This window comes from Cucurbita moschata, unplaced genomic scaffold (assembly GCF_002738365.1).
Source record: "Cucurbita moschata cultivar Rifu unplaced genomic scaffold, Cmos_1.0 Cmo_Scf00017, whole genome shotgun sequence".
Classification (NCBI taxonomy): Eukaryota; Viridiplantae; Streptophyta; class Magnoliopsida; order Cucurbitales; family Cucurbitaceae; genus Cucurbita; species Cucurbita moschata.
Window position 1 is genome coordinate 3250423 of NW_019268533.1, and position 24409 is coordinate 3274831.

Sequence of the window (24409 nt, forward strand, 5' to 3'; positions counted from 1 at the left end):
ATGGAATATGATTCACTTTCAAGATGCTTTGGTGATGAACTGGTAGATACGTGAGACTCAAAATCTTGTGCTAAAGAGCGTGGAGACGAGAGGAAGAATTTTAGAGATTAAAATAGGGAATATGATGAAGTTGTGGGGGAGGAAGGAAGCAAGCAATAATAGAGATTGAATAGTTCATGCAAAAGAGAGGATCAAATCCATTCTATTTGTGATGGAATGTTCAATTATTATTTTATTTTCATTTGGGTCTTACCAAGATTTTATTCCCTCATTCTTTTTCTTTTTTCTTTATTTTTTTTTAAATATCCTTTTTTGATTCATGGTTTTATATTTAGATAGAGTGGCTCGTGAATGAATCGAGAAAACGTTCGAATGAGAGTAATCTTAAAGATATGATGTTTATGAGTGTTCGTAGGTTGGGTTGAGTTGGGTCCGGTTGAGATATTTTGTCGTGAGATACCCTAACTGTTGGAGAGTAGAACGAAGCATTATTTATAAGGGTGCTTTTTAAAACCGTGAGGCTGATGACGATACGTAACGGGCCAAAGCAGACAATATATGTTAGCGGTGGGCTTGAGCTGTTATAAATGGTATAAGAGTCAGACACTAGATAGTGTGCCAGCGAGAACACTGAGCCCCTAAGGGGGTGGATTGTGGATTGTGAGGACACTGGGCTCGTAAGCGGGTGGACGTGGGTTGGACTTCTCCGCTAACCAATGAATAAGATTTATTTTTCATTCCATATTTTTATCTTCTGATGGCTCCGATATTTTACAACATCCCATGCACGATATTTATTTGTTTTTAACTTATTTTATGAGCGAGGACTATCCCCACAACTAACACAGAGTCATTTTAAAACGTTTTATCATGACTCTTAGAAGGTTAATCACTCGACATAGAATTGTTTCAAGTCAAGCATGCTTAACTTTAAACTTTGTATTTTTGAACTACCGAAAAGAAAAGAGTATTTTTTAAAATATTTCTTAATTATCGTATATATATTTCCTTTACTCGAACGTCGAGTTATAAATTTGTTAAATTAAGTCGAAGTTTGGTGAGCCATCATTACTTTGTTGTGTTTCACATTCCTTTGAAATTTCAAGGGGACAGACAAGACACACGAGGGATTCTATGTCGGAATGTCGTGTTCTATAAAAAATGTATTAAAAGAGAATTGTAGAAAAAGGACAAAACCGTAAAACATCTAAAACAGATAAGGAAAAAGTAATTGTAATTAATTATATTAAAAAAAAAAACAGTCATTATAAAATAATTCCATCTAACTAAAATATATTAGTTTATTTGGTTGTAAGACTTTTTGGTTCACCTAATTTATTTATTTTTTTAATTAATTTTTCTTCACCTAAGTTGGGGCTATCAAGAACTTATTTATTTATTTATTTTTATACTAATTTAAATGCATGCGACGATGCGACGACCCTACCTTTAATCTCATAGTCGTCACTGTAAAATCGTCAACCGAACAAGAGCGCCTTATCTTTACTTTGTTTGAAAAATAAAAGTAATATGTGGCTTGAGCTCTACTTTTATGTCTGAGGTAAAATTGTATGTGTAGTACTTCTGACCCATATACACACACATAGACCCACTAAATGGGCGTTTATGTACCCCTGGACCTGCCTTTTAGCTATCGTATACTCACATAGTCGGAACCACCGAGGGAAAGAAGCTCGCATAGTATTATGGTATACACAATATTGAATCATAATATCATGGCGAACATTAATGTCGTAAGGTACGTGTCCGTACTAATCATAATGGAAAAGTATCCCGAAGTATATGATACACAAAGAATGCATGAGGTCCACGAAACTTCAATACATATAAAATACAGATCATACATTTGTTCTTTCATAAACATTTTTCAGGAATACATTTCGGACATGGCATAACATAACATAAGCCATAACATTACATAACATAACTCATGTCATAACAGTCATAAAATACGATACATGAAGGGCGTAGAAAACACGTGTAGTTCATATATCATTCAATTCATCCAACCATGCTAATAGTACAGCCACTTACCTAGTTGACCTAGGTCAGAGTTACTAATTATTTACTAACCCGAATCTGCACAGATGCAACAAAAATCGATGAACTTTGACGAAGAAGAAATTTAAGACTTCTGACTTAGTGAGATAGTTTTCTTCCTATAACGATCTTCCTTTCACACTTGCATGGAGACGAAACTGTGACTTCGTAATCCCGAGGGAACAAATAGGGAGACACGAAGACAACCAATTGATAAAAATTGTTTAGATGTCTCACGTATAGACAATAAATAAAGAACTAAAAATTAAATGGTTATTAAACTGGTCGGGTCATCAACGAAAGCAGCTTCCCAAATTAGATAAAAGAGCCCAGATCTAATTCGAGTTTTCATATGTTTACGAAAATCGATCTTAGGTCTCGAGTCTTTCCAACTGTCTACAACTATTTTCTTATTCATCATGTCTTTACTCTTTTGTTAGCAGCTCTTCGATCAATGCACGTTTGGGTCTCAAAGGTCATTTTTCTAATAACAAAAGTCACTTTCATGGCTTTAGTGGGTCAATCAATAGGACCTTTCAAAAGTCTCGTTTTTCACCCTTGATTTTGAGGTGTAATTTTCCACTCGATTTTGCACTATATATAGTTAAGGAGTGGAGCAAGAGAATCTCCCTCTGCGACGCTATAACGTTTTCTTGGTACTTGCTGCTCATCTACTACGTTTTTGTTTTTAGTTTTTCCCCCACCCGATTGAGTAGTGTTGTGTACTAATAGACTAGCTAACTTTACCTGCTAAGAAAAAAAAACGAACGACAGTGAGGTCAAACACGGCACTAACAGCTACAACCAAAACACAATAGCTACTACTAGAAGTATACTAAGTTAGTCACGGAAAAACCTAATGATTTTTTCAAACTTTCGACTTTATAAACTTGAACGACTTGCTCGTTTAGCTTGCCGTCTCTTTAAATATATAGTTCGAGCAAACAAATGCCTATCTCGGTAACCGAAAAGATTAGACCTTTTCAACAAAGTAATAATTGGGAAATCTCTCAATTTCTTAAACCATCCAAAGTCAACTCCATCACACAAAAACTCCCTATAAATATATATATCCCTCACATCCAAACCAACACAGCCCCATCTCCTTCATAAATGGCTCATCTCACAGCCCCCACTGCAGAGGGAGATGATCAATGGAGCTCTCTCAATGGAGCCTTCACGGCCGATGAAGAAGAAGCGACGTTCGTGGCTCAGCTCTTCGCACCGCCCGACCCTTTCATGGCTAACCTTCATGATCTTCATCAACCTCCTTGTGAACCAGCTTCTTGTTCAAGCTTTTATAGGGTTTCACAAGAGAGTAGTGAGTTCAGTGGTGGAAGTTATTGCAGCCAATTGTTGTTCTCTGGTTCTGAAAATAATGATAATTATTATTATTGCAATCCAATGGATAATCATGATTTTAGCTTGGGAGAGCTTGGGAATAACAATGGCGGATTCCAGCTTGAAGATCATGAGGACTCCATGAATATAGAAGCTGTTGTGGGAGAAGAGGGCGGTAACCCACGTGATATCAATTGCAAGAAAAGATCAAGGGGATTTGGGGATGTAAGTATTTTGTATTTGATTCCTAATTTGATGAAATTGAAAGTTTATGAGTATAAATTATGTGTTGGCCTCATAATTGGTATGTTTCGTTCTCCTCTCTACTCGATGTGGGATCTCACAATTCACCCCTATTCGGGGCTCAGCGTCCTCGTTGGTACTTGTTTCCTTCTCCAATCAATGTCGGTCCAGCGTCCTAGCATGCACACCCCCTTGTGGATCCCCCTTTAGGACTCAGCCTCTTCGCTGGCACATCGCTTGGTGTCTAGTTCTGATACCATTTGTAACATCTCAAGCTCACTGCTAGTGGATATTGTCGTCTTTTGACTTTTTCTCTTGGGCTTCCCCTCAAGGGGTTTAAAACTGTCCGTTAGTGAGAGGTTTCCACACCCTAAAGAATGCTTCGTTCTCCTCTTCAACCGATGTGGGATCTCACAATTCACCCCTTTCTGGGTTCAGCGTTCTCGCTGGCACTCGTTCCTTTCTTCAATCGATGTGGGACTCCCAATCCACCACCTTTAGGGTTCAACGTCCTTACTGGCACACCACCGTGTGTCCACTCCCCTTCAGGGCTCAGCCTCATGTTTCGTTCTCCTCTCCTACCGATATGGGATCTCACAATTCACCCCCTTCAAGGCCTAACATCCTTTCTGGCACTCGTTCCCTTCTTCAATCGATGTGGGACCCCCCAATTCATCCCCAAGGCCCAATGTCCTTGTTGGCACACCACCTCGTGTCCACCCTCTTCAGGGCTTAGCCTTCTCGCTGGCACATTGGCACATTGCCCGATGTCCACCCCCTTCAGGGCTCAGCCTTGCTGGCAAATGGCCCGGTGTCTAGCTCTGATACCATTTGTCCTCCTTAGACTTTCCATTTCGGGCTTCCCCTCAGGGTATTTAAAACGCGTATGTTAGGGAAAGGTATCCACACCCTTATAAAAAATGTTTCGTTCTCCTCTCCAATCGATGTGGTATCTCACAAATTCCGTCCCGTTTTTAGTGAGTTCAAGTATATACATTCTTTTATAATAGTTTAGGAGGTCTTGAATTCAGATTTGTTGTAGTTTTTGGCATCATAGTTATATTTGATTCAAGGAGAACTTCTGGGCTGATTCATTACTCTACTTGAACTTTAGTTACAGAAGAGGAGGAATGAGAAGTCAAAGAAAACTCAGAAGCTTATCACTGAAGAAGATGGCAATAATGCTGCCCATAACAGGCAAAGCACAAGCAGCTATTGCTCCGAAGACGAATCCAACGCCTCTCTCGAGCTAAACGGAGGAGTTAATAACTCGGGACCGAGTCCGAACGGGCCGACCAAATCCCGAGCCAGCAGAGGCTCAGCTACTGATCCACAGAGCCTCTATGCAAGGGTAAGACAAAGGAAAAAACCTTAAGAAATAAAAACATCCATTGGAAATGAAAAGTACATTAATTTGTAATATTGTTTTGTTACAGAAAAGAAGAGAAAGAATCAATGAGAGGTTGAAAATCTTACAGACTCTTGTCCCAAATGGAACAAAGGTAATATGAAAAGTACCTTAAAAAATACAAAGAAAAACGTTGATGTTTTGTGAGATTTCATATCGGTTAGGGAAGAGAACAAAGCATTATTCATAAGGGTGTGGAAACCTCTCCCTAGCAGATGCGTTTTAAAAATTTTGAGGGGAAGCCCGAAAGGGAAAGTCCAAAGAGGACAATATTTGCTAACGATGGGCTTGGGTTGTTACAAATAGTATCATAGCCAGACATCGGGCGATGTGGTAGCGAGGAGGCTGAGCCCCGAAGGGGGTGGATTGAGGGTCCCACATCGATTAGAGAAGGGAACGAATGCTAGCGAGAACGCTAGGCCCCAAAAGGGGTGGATTGTGAGATCTCACATCGATTGGGGAGGAGATTGAAACATTCTTTATAAGCGTGTGGAAACCTCTCTCTAGCAGACGAGTTTTAAAAACCTTTAGGGGAAGCCCGAAAGGGAAAGCCGAAAGAGGACAATATCTGCTAAAGGTGAGTTTGAGCCGTTACAAAGTATTAGATCCAGACATCAGGCGATATGGTAGTGAAGAGGCTGAGCCCCGAAGGGGATGGATTGGGGGTCCCACATCATTAGAGAAGAGAACGAGTGCTACCGAAAACGCTGGGTCCAAAAGGAGAGTGGATTGTGAGATCCCACATTGGATGGGGAGAAGAACGGAACATTTTTTTTTATAAGGGTGTGGAAACTGTTCCCAAACCGATGCATTTTAAAAACTTTGACAGAAAGTCTAAAAAAGCTACACGCAAGTCAAGTTTTGTTTTGGTGTTCAAAAAACATGTTTTAAATTATATTCTTTGTCTGTTATGGGATATGTAGGTTGATATCAGCACAATGCTCGAGGAAGCTGTTCAATATGTGAAGTTTCTACAGCTTCAAATCAAGGTCATTTACAAACAAAACAAAAGCAAGAAAGTTTAGATTTTTTTTTTGTTCTTTATTGACATCTTCATTATAAATTATTATTGCAGCTATTAAGCTCGGATGATTTATGGATGTACGCTCCGATCGCTTACAATGGAATGGATATCGGGCTGAATCCGACCCCGAACACACCGAAAGTGTTATGAACAAACAAAGAAGATGGGGAAGTGTTCATCTTTGTGGGGATTAATGTGTTTTATTTTATTTTTACCTATGATAATAAGACTTTTCGATCGATTCTTTTCTTTAAGTTTGTCATGAACAATGGATCAATGAGTTTCACAGAGCGAGCTCGATTCGACTCGAAAACTTCGAGATTAAACTGTACATAAAAGAAAGTGATGGAGACTTGGTAATTTAAAGTTGTTCATTCTTTGATGATCTCCATGAACAAGTTGATCGGTTCTTAATTTTGAGCTTATTTTTTCTTCAACATTTTTTATAACTACGAGTTCATATTATGTTCCATTGAGCTCGAGAAAGGAAAACTTTGGGAAATTCAGTAATGAAATCCATTCAACCAAATCAACCATAAAAATTTATGGCAACATTAATCCACGACAAGAAAAATCAGCTATCAAGCTATTTTTTCTCTTAAAAAATAGCTCAAAATCTAGGTATAAATAATCCGGACAATGTCGAGACGCTGTCTAAGTAACAAGCACGTTAGGGTTAAGTGCACTCGTAGCATCCTTTTTTTTGTTCGGGTAGAACTTGCCTAAATTTTGGTGGTGAGGTGTAACAGCTCAAGCCTACCGCTAACAGATATTGTTCGCTTTGATACGTTACGTATCGCTGTCAGCCTCACAATTTTTAAAACGTGTCTACTACGGAGAGGTTTTCAGACTCTTATAAGAAATGTTTCACTTCCCTCTCTAACTGATGTGAGATCTCACAGAAGGGGACAAGGAAAAGTTTCTCTGTCTCGACTTAGCCTGATTGACATCTCTGGTAAAACCATAAGATAAAATTAGCTATCCTAATAACTCGGATCAACTTTTATGTCTCGAATTTAAATACAGGGAAGAAATAGAATGTTATGGATAAGCCAAAGTAAAAATAAAATCATTTTCGAACCTACTCTAAGCTCGATACACAAATGGGCCAATGACCAACTAATTCACGTGCCAACAAAAGTTATCAATTTATATTTAGCTAATTCATTCGAGTGAAAATAGAGTAGGACACACTAATTACGAACTTAGAGTAGATTTAATCACATATATTATAAATAAATAAATAAAAGTCAACATTGAGCTAAGCATATTATATGATTTGAAATGCAATAATGTCAAATTTTAAGAACTTTATTCTTTTGAATATTCTCTTTCTAATTTTCTTAATTGGTTGACTTTTTATTATATATAAATTTAAACTAAGTTGATATTTGGAAATGTCAAATATTTCAAAATATTTCATGAATTTTTATATTATTTAAATTTTATGTCAACTCTTTAGTCCAATGAAGATGGATTATTCGAATAAACCCTCTTTTTATTCACATATTTCAAATTAAAACATTTTGACTTTTTTTTTTTCTATTTTTCTTGGCTCTTTTTATTATTATTATTATTATTATTATTCTTTACTTAAATCATTTAAGATCGTGGCTATTTTTTTTTTCTAAAGATAATTATATCTTAAATAAAAAATAGAAGAATCAAACTTATAACTCAAAAAACTTTAAAAAAAAAAAAAGAAAAACACTATTAGTGTCGAATACCAACTTAAATTATTTTTGTAGCTGATATTGATAGACTAATTGACCTATTAATAATGACCTAACTTAACGGTCTAAGCCCACTGCTTTCATTAGATAGGGGACATCGGTACAAAAAAGATTAGCAAGACCCCTATGCAAGGATGACATGCACAAATCCAGAAATGATATCAAAGCCAGACACTGAGCTCCAAGGGAGGGTAGACACTTGGCGGTGTGCCATCGAGGACATTTAGCCCCAAAAGGGGTGGATACCAGACAGTGTGCCAGCAAGGACGTTAGACTTCAAAAGGGAGTGGATTGTGAAAACCCACATCGGTTGGAGAGGATAATGAGTGCCAACGAGGATGTTAGATCCTTAAAGGAGGTAGATTGTGAGATCTCACATCAGTCAGAAATGAGAACGAAGCATTCTTTATAAGAGTGTGGAAATCTCCCCTAACAAAGGCGTTTTAAAAACCGTAAGGGGAAACTCGAAAGGGAAAGCCCAAAAAAAGACAATAATTAAGACGCAAATTTCATTAGTGAATTGATTTAGACACTCGTTTTGAATAATCTCCTTACCCGAGCGTAATACTTTGAAAAAGATAAAACATTTGACATTATAATGCTACAAATAACAGTCTGATAAAGTTACATAACCATATTTAACCTCCCCACCATGCTTAGCTTATAGCCCATTCAAAGGCACAAGTCAATCACACGAGTCCTCTGCAACTGCCCAAATAAGAATCTGGAGGACTCCTCAGCATGCTATATAGTCTGTCAAATTCAAAACCCTTTGACGTTTTAGTGTCATATATTACAAGAATGTAAAGATCTACCCTCAAAACCCATCACTGCACTACGAGTGTGTGTTCGACATATGACAGACCGCTCCACACTCTGCTGTGTGCAACCGTCGACAGATTCCTACTGTATCGTCTTCCTTCTTATGCACGATTCTCATTGACATGGTTCGGAACTTCGGCTTGGCTGTCGAGAGGCATGTACTGAGCCATAATAGCTCGGATTTCTGAATCCATGTATGACTGCAAAGAAACAGAACATCCCAAGGATTATCAATCCATGTATGACAAGGAGAACAAACGGGAAGACCCGGCAATCCGTGTCTATCAATCATTCGTCAGTAAGCAGTAGAGAAAGAATCGTCTTTTTTAAGCTTACCCTTAATCTGTATTTATATACTAGGTATGCTCCACCAGCAGCCATAGCCAGGCCTATCAAGATAACCCAAACAGCAGTCCAGGCCGATCGTCCACTCGACGCTTTACCTACAAAATGGAGATGGAACGTTAGTGAAGAACAGCCCCCAAACAGCCACCAACCCCCTCCAATCCCTTGATCCAATTTGGTATCTTTTGGGACCTTTAAAGTTCCCTTTCCCAGCAGGAATTATAACTTCATTACACGGATGCGTTTTGGGTGTCTTAGGTTGAAGAACAAGTGGCATGCTCTGTGGCTTAATACTGTGCAAGTTAGTTGTAATAGCTCAAGCCCACCATGCCCACCGCTAACAAACTTTACCTTTCGAGCTTTCCCTCAAGGTTTTTAAAACGCATCTACTAGGAAGAGGTTTTTAATGCTTCATTCCCCTCTCCAACTAACATGGGATCTCACAATCCACCCCCCTTGGGGAGCCAATGTTCTCACTGATACTCGTTCGATGTCTGGCTCTGATACCATTTGTAATAGCCCAAGTCCACCACTAGCAGATATTGTCTTCTTTGGGCTTTTCCTTTCGGACTTCCCTTCAAGGTTTCTAAAACATGTCTGCTAGGGAGAGATTTCCACACCCTTATAAAGAATGCTATGTTCCCCTCTCCAACCAATGTGGGATCTCACACTAGTCTTTTGGGTTTTATCCATCATTACGTACATTTAATCTCATCAATAAGATTGTTCTTTAATTATTTTTCTATTGAAAACATAAAGAAAAACGAAAAAAAAACGTGTGAAGATGTTGTTGCTTACTTATACAAGTATCATGGGATCTCATATACAAAAGATCACCACTGCAGCTGCAGTCGTAGCTGCCCCAGGTATTTTTGCAGCTACATTCAGGGCACTGACAGGCTTTCTTCTCTTTGCACTCGTCGATATCTGTACGTCACAAAATCAAGCAAGAACAAATTATAAAAACAACCTTAATGACCAGTACCAGAAGAGTTGTCGTTCGTGTAAATTTGATAATATTTTCATTCGTTAAACTAAAATAATGTTATAACAGTGGAAAGAGTGCAAAAAAACATGTCCGGTTATGGTGTTGGGTTCAATTTAGTTTGTGCTGTGTGTTAAAGATTGTGGAGATACGCCTTGCTTGTTTTTAAACGAAGAAAAAAAAAAAAAACACTTTTAGAAGTATTTCGAATGTGTGGAGGGAGGTTTCCAACATTTTCCTGCGTTCCATGCGACCTAGCCTAGCCACCTATCTATCTTGAGTTGCTTGTGAGGGTGAAGATTATCTCGGTATACTAATATGGGTCCTTTCAGTACGGTTTGTCCTCACTCACACACTTCCTAAAAAAATTCCCAAGAAGTCACTCAACACAGAATTGTTCTAGGTCAAACACGCTTAATTTTGGTGATCCTATAATTGATCCATCGAAAAGAAAAGTGCACATTGTTAATATAGGTAGTAACTATATATTCTTTTAAACCTCTCATTCAGATGTTGTGTCGGTTCATTCATGTACCCTTCCTCCACTTGGACATCCTATGCCCACCAACTTCCACCTTGGTTTGTCCCAAAACCACGTCGTAATAGGAGAGATTCAATTCGAATACTATTTGTAATTCCCCAACCCAAGAGCAGTTCTGGCTTTCCCCCGGAGAGATTCAATTCAAATACTATTTGTAATTCCCCAACCCAAGAGCAGTTCTGGCTTTCCCCTACATCCCTAGCGACCTAGTCATGTCACTTACTTATCTCGACATGCTTGCAAGAATGAGACTATCTCTACAGATCAACTGGTCTAATGTTCCTTGATAATGAAGTTTTTCAAAGAAAAAGCTTCATTCAAAACCCAAAGGAAGGGGAGGGAAGATGTCCACCTCTTCCCAACCCAACAAAATTTGTCCGTTTTGTGTGACGTCCGAGTAGAGGAGGGGTACAAGAATGAACTCACGTCACATTCGAATGAGATGAGATACTAACTTATATGTTGCGAATTTTCAGGGTTATATTACGGTTTGGATATTTCTTTTGATGATTGATTTATGAATAGCAAAACTTCTCTCATATAATTCAATGAACATTATCAAACTCCACAAAAACTTTAGTTTTCATAAAACATGCATTCATAGGGGTTCTTGATTCAGAATAGCAAACACTTGAGCTCTTGTATATATTTCATTTCCCCATCATTTTAAAACTAAATGTGTATAAAACCAAATAGCGCGTAGAATTTCAGTGTTCATACCTTCACAGCTTTTGACACCATCACCTTTAAACCCTGGAGGACACGAGCATTTCACATTGCCATCATCCTGCATAAAAATGGTAAGTGTTATAATCTAAAACCCCGAATCGACTATTAAAGGAAAAGGCTGAGGCAGTTTAGAGAGAAACGTGAAGATGACTAACCGTACAAGCAGAGAATGTATGTCCATCCCGGGTCTCGTGCCAACATCCTCCATTATTAATTTTGCACCTTGCAGGCCCGCTCGCTGAAAGCAAAAATTATTAATATTTTTATTTAGTACAGCTGCAAAATAGCTCTATCTGAAACGGAACTTTTCAAGGTGCCTTCTCAAATGAAAATGAAATTCTTGGGCTTGATGTTGTTAGGATTGTTGTTTGGAGTCTTTGTTTTGAGAGGAAACGTACGGTCTTCACGAATGGTTTGAGTCATCAGAATCACATTTACAAATGAAACACCAAATGGGGCCAAGGATAAAAGTCGATGCTCTCTTTATAAAGTTTAAGGTGTTAATCTTCCAAAAGCAACCGGCCAGAAAAAATATTGAATTGCTTGTGGCCTCGATCTTTGTGACATCTCACATCGGTTGGAGAGGGGAGCGAAGCATAGGGTGTGGAAACCTCTCTCTAGTAGCCGCGTTTTAAAAACCTTAGGGAAGCCCGAAAGGGAAAGCACAAAGAGAACAATATCTGCTAGCGGTGGGTTTGAGTTGTTACAAATGGTATTAGAGCCAGACACCAGGCGGTGTGCCAACGAGAATGTTGAGCCCGGAAGGGGGGTGAACACCGGGTGGTGTGCCAACGAGGACGCTAGGCCTCAAAGGGGGTGGATTGAGAAAACTCACATCGATTGGAGAGAGGAACGAGTGCCAACATCCTCGCTGGGCCCCGAAGGGGGGTGGATGGTGAGATCCCACATCGATCGGAGAGGAGAATGAGCGCTAGTGAGGACATTGGGCCCCAAAGGGGAGGTGAATTGTGAGATCCTACATCAAATGGAGAGGAGAACAAAGCATTCTTTATAAGGGCGTAGAAATCTCTCCCTAGCAGACACGTTCTAAAAACCTGGAGGGGAAGCCTGAAAGAGAAAGCCCAAAGAGGAGAATATCTGATAGCAGTGGGTTTGGGTTATTACAATCTTTCAACTTCCAAAATGTACAGAAGAAAGGAGAAAATGAGGAGGGCCAAGAAACCAGATGACCATACAGCAATTTACAAGTGAAAACACCATAAAGATCAATAGACCAAACACAACAATCTCTAAGAGCTAGTTTCTCTAAGGCTCATTTTGATACTTTTGAACTGGTTGAATTTCGAAGTGTTCGATGATACTCGTGAAGATGCAAGTGGCTAGCAATCAGATACAGGCTTTATATGGGCGGGAAGGTATGAGTTCAATGAAGAGAGGGTGACGCCTAAAAGGAAATTCGAGATAACAAAAAAGAGAGCTTCTAAAAATAATTATCCAAACATGTTTATAGGATTCTTTGTTCCAAATAATGGAAAACCCTTTCGAGACCGTTTCAGATAACCACGAAATATTCTCCAGGTTCATATTACAATAATTCAATGACCTTCCTGATGCCAAATGCTACTAAAAGATGTAGTTGTTTATGGGTTTAGCAGAGGGATATAAGAGCCTAATCGTCAAACACTCTGGTTAGCAGGCCCTTATGTAGTTCTTTGAGGGAAGGGTTTGTCAACCTCTGGCCCTTGGGGGAAGCTTTTAAAATTTTACGGTAAATATTTGTAATAGCCCAAGCCCACGATATTGTCCGCTTTGGCCTCTTACATAACGCCGTCAGTCTCACGGTTTTAAAACGTGTCTACTAGAGAGAGTTTTCTACACCCTTATGAGGAATGCTAAAACGCATCTACTAGGGAGAGTTTTCCATAACCTTATGAGAAATGCTTCGTTCCCCTCGCCAACTGATGTGAGATCTCACAATTCACCCCCCTTCGGGACCCGCGTCCTTGCTAACACACTGCTCAATGTTTGGCTCTGATACCATTTGTAATAGCCCCAGCCCACTAGTAACTATTGTTCGCTTTGACCCGTTACGTATTGTCATCATCCTCACGATTTTAAAACGCGTCTACTACACACCCTTATGAAAAATGCTTTGTTCCCCTCTCCAACCGATGTGGTGTCTCACAATCCACCCCCCTTGGGAGCCCATCATCCTTGCTGACACACCGCTCAATGTCTAGTTCTGATACCATTTGTAATAACCCAAGCCTACCGCTAGCAAATATTGTCCGCTTTGGCCCGTTACACATCACCATCAACCTCACGGTTTTAAAACATATCTACTAGGAAGAGGTTTCCACACCCTCATGAGGAATCCTTTGTTCCCCTCTCCAACCGATGTGGGATCTCACAATATTACTGATATTTGATAACAATTTAGTCAACATCTATAATCTATTAATGCATCTCCATAGGCAAGAAAATGAATAACTAGTACCTGCACAAGTGGTGTAACCATCTCCTTTGAACTGCACACCATCAACGAGTGGGCATTCGCATACCCTCCCACGAAAAGTATCCTATATAAATCAAAACTTGTCAATAAAAAATAACACAGTAATAGTCTTCTGAGGTAATCTACCCTTGGTTTAATTTACTAAAACTCGACACCTGGTTTGCCATATAATCTTGATTCTTACCCTGCAGGCTGTTAGATTGGCTGCTTTATCCTGCCAGCAACCACCATTGTTATCTAAGCATTCATTGGTCTCTACATCTATCATGATCAGTCACCAAAATCAAATTAAAGTTAAATCAATCGAAGGAAAGTAGATGAGCAAATAACAATCGAAGTGAGAATGAATAAACAGTTGAGAAACCATAACGACATACCACTACTCAAACAAATGGCAGGTTCAGTTGTTTCCTCGAATCCTGAACATATGGCCTTCAGAACTGCACCTTTCTCCAATTTGCCTGCAAGCACTTGGGTCAAAAAAGGAAATGTCCAGAACAACGGACACATATAATGTAACGTACCAAACCCACAACTAATAGATGTTGTCCTCTTTGTGCTTTCCCTTTCGAGCTTCCCCTCGAGGTTTTTAAAATGCGTCTTCTAGGGAGAAGTTTTCACACCCTTATAAAGAATGTTTCGTTCCCCTCTCCAACCGATGTGGGATCTCACAATCCACCCCCTGAGAGCCCAACATCCTAGTTGGCACACCACTCGATATTTGGCTCTGATACCATTTGTAACCAAACCCGAAACTAGTCCAAAGAGGACAATACCTACTAGCGCTGGGTTTGGGATGTTACAAATGGTATCAGAGCCAGACACCGAGCAATGTGCTAGCAAGGACGTTGGGCCTCCAAGGGGGGTGAATTGTGAGATCCCACATTGGTTGGAAAGGGGAACGGAGCATTCTTTATAAGGATATGGAAACCTCTCCCTAATAGACGTATTTTAAAACCTTGAGGGGAAGCCCAGAAGGGAAAGTCCAAAGAGGACAATATCTACTAGCAGTGGGCTTGGGTTGTTACAGAAAATGAGCAGAACAGACCTCGATATTGTCGATTATTGACAACAAGGGTAGGCAATATGGTAACATCCCCTCTGGTTCCTTTCCCTACCTGCTAAAAAAAATTTGAATCAGGCAAGACTGGATAGATGGGAAATAAATATAAGAATCTTCTTGTGTTTTCAATGAAGAATATAATTGATATCATTAAAAATTTATCAGCTGGAGAGCAAGGAAGGGGATGTCGATAGGAAACACGGACTTGGGCGTCTTGCTCTTCTTTCAGAACTGGATTTACAACATCAGCATTTGGATCCCCCATGCACGTCTCTATCTTTTTACCATCAAGCTCTACACAAAAGTCGAAACAAATTTAAAAAAACAGTACGGTATTGAACGAGTATCCTCGACAATATAATATGCATCAATAACCAGCATACCAAGAGACTTAATAACGCCATCGGCACATTCCTTGTTGTACTTTTTATCCTTCATCGGACATCTAATCTGAAAATCTGTCACATAGTCCCACCAAAGCCAAGGCTTTCCAGTCTCGTTCGCCACTTTGAAAACACATAGCTGCCTCAAGTTTTCAATCACCACGTCTTTCCCATCATAGCCAGAACTGAAATCCTGTTCAGGATCAGGAGCACAGTACCTCCCATGATTGATACATTGAGACTTGCACTGCTTGCTTAGAATGAATGCCTGTGGGCAATACCAAGTTATATAATGTGGTGTGAATTGCGAGTAGCCGCCCTTTTCAAGTAACTGAGCTGCACCTTTAAAATCCTTCAAGAATTCCATCAGCATGTCACACTTAACACCACATTCATCGTTACTGTTAGTCCATAACTCGTATTCCACACGGTCATCCGGGTGCGGTACAGCTTCTCTCCAATCGAGACTCACACTCACCATTTCTCCAGAACTAATCCCTTTTTTCAGTTTTTCACCAAAACTTCTTTCAATCAGTGCAGATGGTATTGTTATGTTTTCGATGTATTTCGCCGTTGAACCGTCCTCTTCAGGGGAATCCATGGTTATTAACCTTTCCTCAATGTTGTCTGCAACAAGAACTGCAGAAGCACCAGCTTTCTGCGCATTCCAGACCTTCAAGGCAAAAAAACAATCTGGGAGCCAACATAAAGAGAAAAAGATCAATACTCCAAACAAAATTGTTCATCATGAAGGCAGAATACAGAGCAATATAAACCATATGGCGAAGTTCATCAAATTTGACATCAGGGATCAACAATTTCTCTACATGAACGAACAACACTTCTTGATAACTCAAGCAAATGATTTCATTACTGTAACAACTCAATCAGTACTTAGATAAACATGCACAACAGTTCTTGATAAAGAGAAAATTATTTCTCCAATTAGCTACATGGAAGCAAATTCAGCCTCAAACGGACCAGCCAATGAATTTCCAAGAACAAAGATCATAATTGAAAGCAAAATTTACCTCCCCGATCAACCAAAACGAACGTAGGGAGAGCTCCTGGTTTGGACTGGAATGAAATCCCGGCGTCGCTGAACTCTTTGCAACCCTTTTGATTATCCTTAGGAAACACCACAGTTCCAGACATGCTACCACCATATTGAGGAATCCCGAAATTTCCAATGGCACTATCGTAGGTACCTTTCAAATCCTCAGGCGATGTAACCCTTAAGCTATTCTTTTCAACAACGAATTTGGCCACAGACAGAGACGCCAAAGACAGCACAAGAAGAAACCCTAAAAACAAACTCAAACCCGATTTACGAATCTCCATTAACGCAATCTCAGATGATTGATAAAATAAACGAAGTTCCAATTCTCGCAAGTGGTTCTTCTTCCACTTCTAAGATTCAATCAAATCAAAACGAAGCTAAAAATTCTTCAAACGGATCGATCAAATTGCTATAAACAGAAATCCGCCGCCGCCGTTGCCAGAAAGAAGGGCGCGCGTTTCAGTCTTCGCAACTGGATGAGCGAAGAGAAAAACGAGACATGATCTATGTGAAATCTTTGAAGAAGAGGATTTAGTAACGCGACATCATCCCCCACTTGCTTTAAATATCGGTTTTAACAGAGATTTTCAAGTCTTAGTGCCGGAATTGGAAAATCAAGGGAAGAAACCCCTGGAATGGAACATCTTTCAAGAATCGAGAATTTGTACTGTGTTTTTTCCCCCAAAAGAACAGTATTTTCAAGATCTGTCATTTGTCGAGGAAACTGACTAGATGTGTTCTTCTTCTTCTTCTTTTCTTTTTTCTTTTTCTTTTTCTTTTTCTTTTTTAACCAAATTGAGTTAAATTTTTTTAAGATTCATTTTAAAAAATACGTTTAGTTATGAAAAAAAAATGGTTAAAATAACTCTTTTATATATATATATAATAGTTAACATAAAAAAATTATTTAATCAATTATAAATTTATTTGTATTGAATTTAAATAAATAAAAATTTTATTATATCTTTTTATTTAATTTCATAATAATTTTTACTATTTGTCACCTATATTATATATAGTTAACATAAATATATATATATATATTATAAAAAATGGTTAAAATATAATATATATATATATAGATGTATGTATATAAATAATAGTGAACATAAAAAATTATTTAATCAATTATAAACTTATTTGTATTGAATTTAAATAAATGAAAATTTCTTGAATTTGATTGGTTGGTTCTCGAATCAAATTAATTTGAATTTATTATTTAATTTTAAAAAATATTATTATATTTTTTATTTAATTTTATAAAAAAATTTACTATTTGTCGCCTATATAAATAATAGTGAACATAAAAAGTCATTAATTATATTAAATTTAAATAAATAAAAATTTTATGAATTTGATGGGCGGAATCAAATTAATTTGAATTTATTATTAATTTAAAAAAATACCATTATATATTTTTATTTAATTTCATAATAATTTTTATTATTGGTCACCAATCACCCTTAAAAATAAATTCTAATTTGGAGGGGTAATTTTTTATTAAGTGGTAAATTTTCTATAATGATTTGAAAACAAATAAATAGATGTTTAATTGACATTTTATTTTTTATTAAAAATAAATTTTCGAAAAAACAATTCAAACCAATGGAATCCAATTCAATTCTGTATAAAAAAAGATGTTTCATCCCAACTCACTAATATCTTTAATAAAAATTAATAATAATTACATTAAAATTATTTAAATAATTAATTTTTACATATAATTATATATCATAAAAAAAATTCGAATATTTTTATAATTAAATATTTAAGATAGCAAACAAGTTAAAAAAAGGAAAACGGAAAATTATAATTATCATTAAAATAAATTAGATTATATTTAAATTAACCTAATGCATATATAATTGTCATTTAAAAATTGTATAAAAAAATTTAGGTCATTTTTAAATTAACCAATATACAATTATTATATTTGAAAAACATAAAAGCAATATCACGTGCATAAGACATGCTCTTTACCCGTAGAAAATTTAATTGAAAAAGGCGCTAGAAGGAGGGTTTGAACCTCCGACCTTGTGGTTAACAGCCACACGCTCTAACCAGCTGAGCTATTCCAGCCATTTGTTAAAATATCACAAACATAAAAATTGTTTTTTTATTCACAAAAAAGATTAAGCTGGTAAAGGTTCAAAAACAACGCTAGAAGGAGGGTTTGAACCTCCGACCTTGTGGTTAACAGCCACACGCTCTAACCAACTGAGCTATTCCAGCCATTTGTCAATATGTTACGTACATAAAAAATCCATTTTATATATGTAAAAAATTTAGTTGGTAAAAAGTTCAAAAATGACGCTAGAAGGAGGGCTTGAACCTCCGACCTTGTGGTTAACAGCCACACGCTCTAACCAACTGAGCTATTCCAGCCATTTGTCAATATGTTACGTACATAAAAAATCCATTTTATATATGTAAAAAATTTAGTTGGTAAAAAGTTCAAAAATGACGCTAGAAGGAGGGCTTGAACCTCCGACCTTGTGGTTAACAGCCACACGCTCTAACCAACTGAGCTATTCCAGCCATTTGTCAATATGTTACGTACATAAAAAATCCATTTTATATATGTAAAAAATTTAGTTGGTAAAAAGTTCAAAAATGACGCTAGAAGGAGGGCTTGAACCTCCGACCTTGTGGTTAACAGCCACACGCTCTAACCAACTGAGCTATTCCAGCTATTTGTCTAGTATCAGACAACAAGTTAAAATTATTTATTTACTATTTCTTTTTGGATACATATTTAGCATCATTTTAAACATACACTAATAATAAACCAAATAAAATAAATTTTCATAAAATAGAGTAATAAATGGACTAGGTTATGACAATATCAAAATATATTTAATTAAAGAAGTCCTCGTAATTTATAAATATTTATTTCAATCCTTATAATTTGAAAATATTCATTTGGGCTTTCGTATTTTTTAAAAAATAATTATTTTAGTTTTTTTGTTATTTTAATATTAACTCCTTATAATTAAAATTTTAACAAAATCCCAAATTTACTAATTTCTAAAAAAAGCCATAAATTGATGTCTCTTACAATTAAGACTGTACAAAGATATGGATCCTAATCGTCAAATATTAAAAGTACAGGAACTAAAATGAATAAAAAATTGTAAGTACATGGACTAAAGTGAAAATTTTAAAAATATTGTTATTGGGTTTATTCGGTTTATTTATAATTAATTAAATAAAAATAAAAAAAGTAAAGTCCTCACATGACCAAAGCTCCAAATTTTAGATGGTGCTTTTTGGAGGGATGATGCCACTTTCTATTTTGACCTATATATGTGAGAGAGGTGTGAAAGGGCACACCTTGAACCTTTCAATACCCTAAAGTTTCATAACTGCCCTTCACATTAAGACCCTTTCAACCTCATTTCATTTCTTCTCCATACAAATTCATATAAACTTCAAACAAAATGTTTGACATTCATCATATATCCTCCAAGCCACGCATGGAGCTAAAGATCAAAACCGCTCTCGCTCTCGTTTTCGCTCTCACATTGCTTAGCTTTTCTTGTCTCGTCCGCTCGAGAACTCTCTCGACTGCTCCATCACCTGCACCTGTAAGTTCTCCCTTCTACATGATTTAGGACGTGCTTGACTTACCTGACGTGTCGTTTTTTGTAATTTTTGAAAAGGAAGGAGAGGGAAATGGAGGCCATAAAGGTGTGGTTGGAAGGAAGCATATGAGGAAGGGCTCATTTCCGGGAGATTGTGATTCTAAGTGCAACCAATGCAAGCCGTGCAAGCTTGTTCAAGTGTCAGTGAGATCCATGAACTTAGTTGAGAACACTATCGAGTACTATCCTCAAGTATGGAGGTGCATGTGTCATCACAACATATTTTTTCCTTAAACCAAGTTACCAGTCATCAATATCAACACAAAAACATGTCAAAATCTCGATCTAATGAAGATATGAATGGAATGTCGATTCAATCTACAAGAGGCTCCAACGTCTTAACCAGTCGAACGCTACCTGCATTAAGAATATATCTAGAATATTAATAAAAACCAATATAATGAAACAAAACGATTCTTTTCCCTACACAGACGAAAAATATCATCATTCATTCTCATTTTAACCATTTCAAACCCGCTCTAGACAATACGAGAGAAGCTAGAGCTTACCTGAGCATCGATGATGCCGATTCCAATTCTAACACATCCTACTCTTCACAATCCTATCAGCTTCAATGGTACTCAAATGTTTCAACCCATTTTCCTTCATCCAAGCCTGCCCTCCCACCAAACTACTTTTAAGCTGTTCTTCCTTCATCTTCAGCAATCTCATGCTCTCACTTATTTTTGGGAAGAAACCTTCAGGCCTCAAACACCAAGACCTAAAGATCCCAAACAAAACTTCCATATCATCACCAAATCTCTTCACTCCAACATCATTAAACTGCACATTGCTCATCATTATGCCATTAAAAAGAAACCGATCCACACCAGCAGCCAAGGTTCTCCAGAGAAAAACGAAGTCTATACCATTCAAATTTTCCTCTAAAGTTGACATTTTCCCAGCCAAATAGTCCAAAGCCCCAACTAAAAGCCTGGAAACTGTCCAACCATCTTCACATTTTTCCTTCCATTGTTTTTTGTTTTTTATGTAATCTCGACTTTCGGCGTCAAATCCCCTCAAAATTACTGTCGATATTTTCTCAACCCATTCCTGTCTAAACTCCTCCAAATTTCTAATCTCTTGGTCGATGATACCAGTTGATCGACTTTCTAACAGCCCATCAACGTCGCCGTCGCCATCGCCATCCAGTACACCTAGTTGACCATCTGAAACTGATCCCATCTCGAGGAAAAACATGTCTTCACGCCATTCTTTTAAGATAGACTCGAAATATCGTGCCGCATTAATCGATTTTGCAACTTTAATCAGTGCATCATCGTCTGTCAAGGCTGTTAAACCTTCAGCTTCCTGGCACCTGATTAGTACACACCTCAAAAATTTAGCTATGATAGGAGAACCAGCTAGCTTGAAAAATCTTGACCTCAATGAGATAGTAGGCAGAGATCGACAGCGATAAACCAAAGACGAGAGGTGCTTAATAAAGACGGAGGAAATTGCAGGAGATTTAGAATGCTCAGAGGAAGAAGGTAAAGCTGCAGCTGGAATCTTATCAGACCAGTTCCGTTCGTTATCGACCTCCGTTTGCAGCTTGGCCAGTGCATCACTTAGCTCCATTTCTGCCCATAAATCAAGCCAATCAGGTCTATCACAGAAGACAGCTAATGAAGAAATTCTTTGCATGTTCTCATTTTCATCAAAGGAAAGCAAAAGTCCAGACTGCTCAACAAGTGATTTGATTCTTTTATCAAACGATATCATCAGGTCGACTAGATGAAGCCATGCTATTCTAGCCTGTGATTGAATACCAGTGTCGGAATCTTCATTGAGTTGGCTAATATAATTTGGGAATATCTCCTTTGCCAAGTAAGTTGACAAGGAGGATACAATTGATGATATCCATTCTTCTCTGCAACTATACCCCACCAGCCTCGCTTCATCGACAAGAGGTTGCAAAACTTCGTCCATAGAGTCGATATAATCCCTGGTAATCTTATAAGTAAGAACAAAAATAAATTCTGGCTTATCAACCCACTTTGAAAAATGACCTTGAGCTGCTAATGATATAGGATTTACAAGCTCTTCAATTGCCCAAAGGGGTTGTTGCAAAGAAACCTCTCGATTATAACCCTCAAGCTGTCGAGATTTCCTTCGTCTTTGAAGCTCTTGTAGGCTGCATAGGGCAAGAAAATTTTCACAGTATTGCTGTTTGAGCTTTCCTTGCATTGTGAAGAGAGGATTTTGGGATTCAGTCGATTTTGTTGCATCACCTGCAACAGTTACACTGGAGAGAGGTGGGGGCCATCCAAGGGAAGCAAGAAGCGAGCGATGGTCTGCGATTGCCTGAGGTCTTAAAATAGCTAAAGCCCGATCAACTCTATGGTCAACTGCTGACACAAGATGTGTCCACTGTGGTCGTGTTTTTGAAACTGATACTAAGATATCTTCAGTAAGTTTAAGGGTTTTTATAGCGAGCAGCCTCGCATCCTACACAAGAATGTCATCAAAAGGTCAGTTTTGAGGATGTTAAGAGAATATAAATCCAGGAGGATAAATGGGAAATCTATGTTTCATGACTTTGATATGAATGCTATTTATTACTAAATTCAATAATTTTTTAGTTCGACAACATGTAGGGTTGAGGGATTCAAATTTCTAACCACATGGTCAAGAGTATAAACCTAAACCCGTTGAGCTATGCTCAGACTGACTATTAGATTCAACAATTTGATACTCTAAATTTTTCTTATTATTTATTTTGACCGAAAAAAACAAGCTTCCATTGGTATTAACAGAGGTAAAGAGAAGGCCACATGAAAAACAAGCACAATTAACATGAGGACAACTAAATACAAAACGAAAGAAAATTACTAAGGGGACCCAAGCTACTGGTAAAATAGGCACACTAAAAACAGTAGTTTTGAAGAGAACCTAACCCCTAAACCTCCTCCAATGTACCAAAACCCAAAAAGATTGTCGTTCAATTACAAAATACAACAGAAACACCAGCATATCAAAGTAAACAACCTATATTCTTTTAAACAAGAAACAAAGCTTTCACTAATCATTAATGATTGCGAAGTTAGAAAGAGTACAAAAGTGCCCAGCCTACGATTTATAGAAAAAGAAAGCACAATAAAAGGGGAAAAAAAGTAGAAAAAACTCCTACAAAAAGCCATCCAGTTTGAACAAATATCAGAGAATTAATAGCCTTGAAAAACTTAAGATAAAAGAATACCAATGAGATACTAATCTTGATGAGTTTAAAATGATTTTCCTAATCAAGGAGCGATTTTTTGGTTATATAGTTGATAATAGAAGTTTGAGATCAAACTATAACTTGCTCATTGGAAAAAAAGAAAATTAATGTGGTGCAAGGGCGTTGAGAAAGCATTCAACAGCGGGGTTTCCTTCCCTTTTTGCATTCTATTTTACCCTCACATTATAAAGGAACCACCTTTACACAAAGAGTTAGAAAATCCTCACCTCTGAACTCTGAGCTGGGGAATACTTCCTCAAGTTTTTGTTTATTGCAGAAGATACAGCATCTTCAATATCTCCTACCATGCTATCAAGCTTCATTGTTGTTTCTGAAAGATTTGAAAGATAAAACAAATTTTGAACTATGTAGATGAAAGTGAGAAAGAGAAATTAGAGATGTACTTCGATGATTCAGGAATATACAAATAAATCTGTTACTGTTAGAATTCTACCATTGATGATGCCTGGGACAAGGAAAACAACTCTTAGAGTTCCAAATTTACAGAGAAACCTCAAACAAGATGAAAGTTCAGAATGGGCACATCCCTTACTGAGCTTATTCCTTCACAATGGGTTTGGTGACAAAGCAGGGGCGCTTTTTCTTTTAAATTGTCGGTCTACAACCTTACTGAAGGAAATCATGCTCTCTCCATCGAGCAGTACAAGAACATTTGGAAGGAACCTTATGCTAAGAAGAACAAATTCTTTTTGTTGGATCTCGACCATTCTTTCCTCAAAACTTAAAATCAGTTGCAAAGAAGATGCCCTTGGGCTGTGATCTCCCCAAATTGGTGCTGTCTTTGTAAGGAAGCTGGAAAGTCGCAAAGACACATCTACATTCACTGCCCCTACACAAAAAATATCTGGATTTGGATGGAACATTGTCTACCCTTTGGAGATTATAGATTGGCTTAATTTGGTGTTAACAGATCACTCATTCAATCAACAAATGGTACTCTTTGGCATCAAACCATCCAGGCAGTTTTATGAAAAATATCGAATGAAAGGAACTTCACGATTTTTCGAGACAAGGAAAGCTCTCCACAAGAAACCCCTGATGCAGCTCTATTCATGGCTCTTTTCTGGTGTATAAATTTAGTCTCTTTCAACAATTACAGCTTAAATATTCTCCTATCAAATTGTTTCCTATCCAAATATATATATATATATATATAGATATATATATATATATGCAAATCTTTGTTCTTTCGTGTCTTGTTGTCTTTGAAACTATTTTCAGTGAGAATCATTTGCATTATAGTTAGTTTAGTCAAAAGTTTTTTCCTTCTAGCCAAAAAAAAAAAAAAAAAAAAAAAAAAAAAAAAAAAA

The 24409-nt window shown here is 37.4% G+C and overlaps 3 protein-coding genes and 5 non-coding genes across 8 annotated transcripts in view; 1 reads left to right on the forward strand and 7 right to left on the reverse strand.

Annotated features, from left to right (window-relative positions):
* Positions 1 to 3174: 3174 nt before the first annotated feature.
* Positions 3175 to 6227, forward strand: LOC111455548 (transcription factor bHLH85-like). The gene is made up of 5 exons (XM_023097261.1): positions 3175 to 3627; positions 4760 to 4996; positions 5082 to 5147; positions 5977 to 6042; positions 6129 to 6227. Exons 1-5 carry the CDS (start codon positions 3175 to 3177, stop codon positions 6225 to 6227), a joined length of 921 nt encoding a protein of 306 aa, XP_022953029.1.
* A 2119-nt stretch (positions 6228 to 8346) lies between these two features.
* LOC111455592 (vacuolar-sorting receptor 3-like) lies at positions 8347 to 16939 on the reverse strand. The gene is made up of 12 exons (XM_023097312.1): positions 16186 to 16939; positions 15155 to 15847; positions 14977 to 15065; positions 14757 to 14826; positions 14086 to 14169; positions 13893 to 13969; positions 13691 to 13772; positions 11388 to 11470; positions 11224 to 11290; positions 9776 to 9904; positions 8969 to 9075; positions 8347 to 8832 (listed from the first exon to the last, which is right to left on the reverse strand). Exons 1-12 carry the CDS (start codon positions 16493 to 16495, stop codon positions 8734 to 8736), a joined length of 1890 nt encoding a protein of 629 aa, XP_022953080.1. The 5' UTR covers positions 16496 to 16939; the 3' UTR covers positions 8347 to 8733.
* Positions 16940 to 18219: 1280 nt separating this feature from the next.
* TRNAN-GUU lies at positions 18220 to 18293 on the reverse strand. Its single transcript has one exon. It is a non-coding gene; the product is annotated as a tRNA-Asn (tRNA).
* Positions 18294 to 18372: 79 nt separating this feature from the next.
* TRNAN-GUU lies at positions 18373 to 18446 on the reverse strand. The gene has a single exon. It is a non-coding gene; the product is annotated as a tRNA-Asn (tRNA).
* Positions 18447 to 18525: 79 nt separating this feature from the next.
* TRNAN-GUU lies at positions 18526 to 18599 on the reverse strand. The gene has a single exon. It is a non-coding gene; the product is annotated as a tRNA-Asn (tRNA).
* A 79-nt stretch (positions 18600 to 18678) lies between these two features.
* TRNAN-GUU lies at positions 18679 to 18752 on the reverse strand. Its single transcript has one exon. It is a non-coding gene; the product is annotated as a tRNA-Asn (tRNA).
* Positions 18753 to 18831: 79 nt separating this feature from the next.
* Positions 18832 to 18905, reverse strand: TRNAN-GUU. Its single transcript has one exon. It is a non-coding gene; the product is annotated as a tRNA-Asn (tRNA).
* Positions 18906 to 19589: 684 nt separating this feature from the next.
* Positions 19590 to 24409, reverse strand: part of LOC111455590 (RINT1-like protein MAG2) — a 7831-nt gene continuing 3011 nt past the window's right edge. Inside the window, exons 3-5 of the mRNA XM_023097309.1 lie at positions 23306 to 23409; positions 20368 to 22306; positions 19590 to 20215 (exon numbers count right to left, since the gene is read on the reverse strand). Of these exons, the coding sequence (XP_022953077.1) occupies positions 20396 to 22306; positions 23306 to 23409 (2015 nt within the window). The 3' untranslated portion in view covers positions 19590 to 20215; positions 20368 to 20395. The remainder of the gene's footprint in view (positions 20216 to 20367; positions 22307 to 23305; positions 23410 to 24409) is intronic.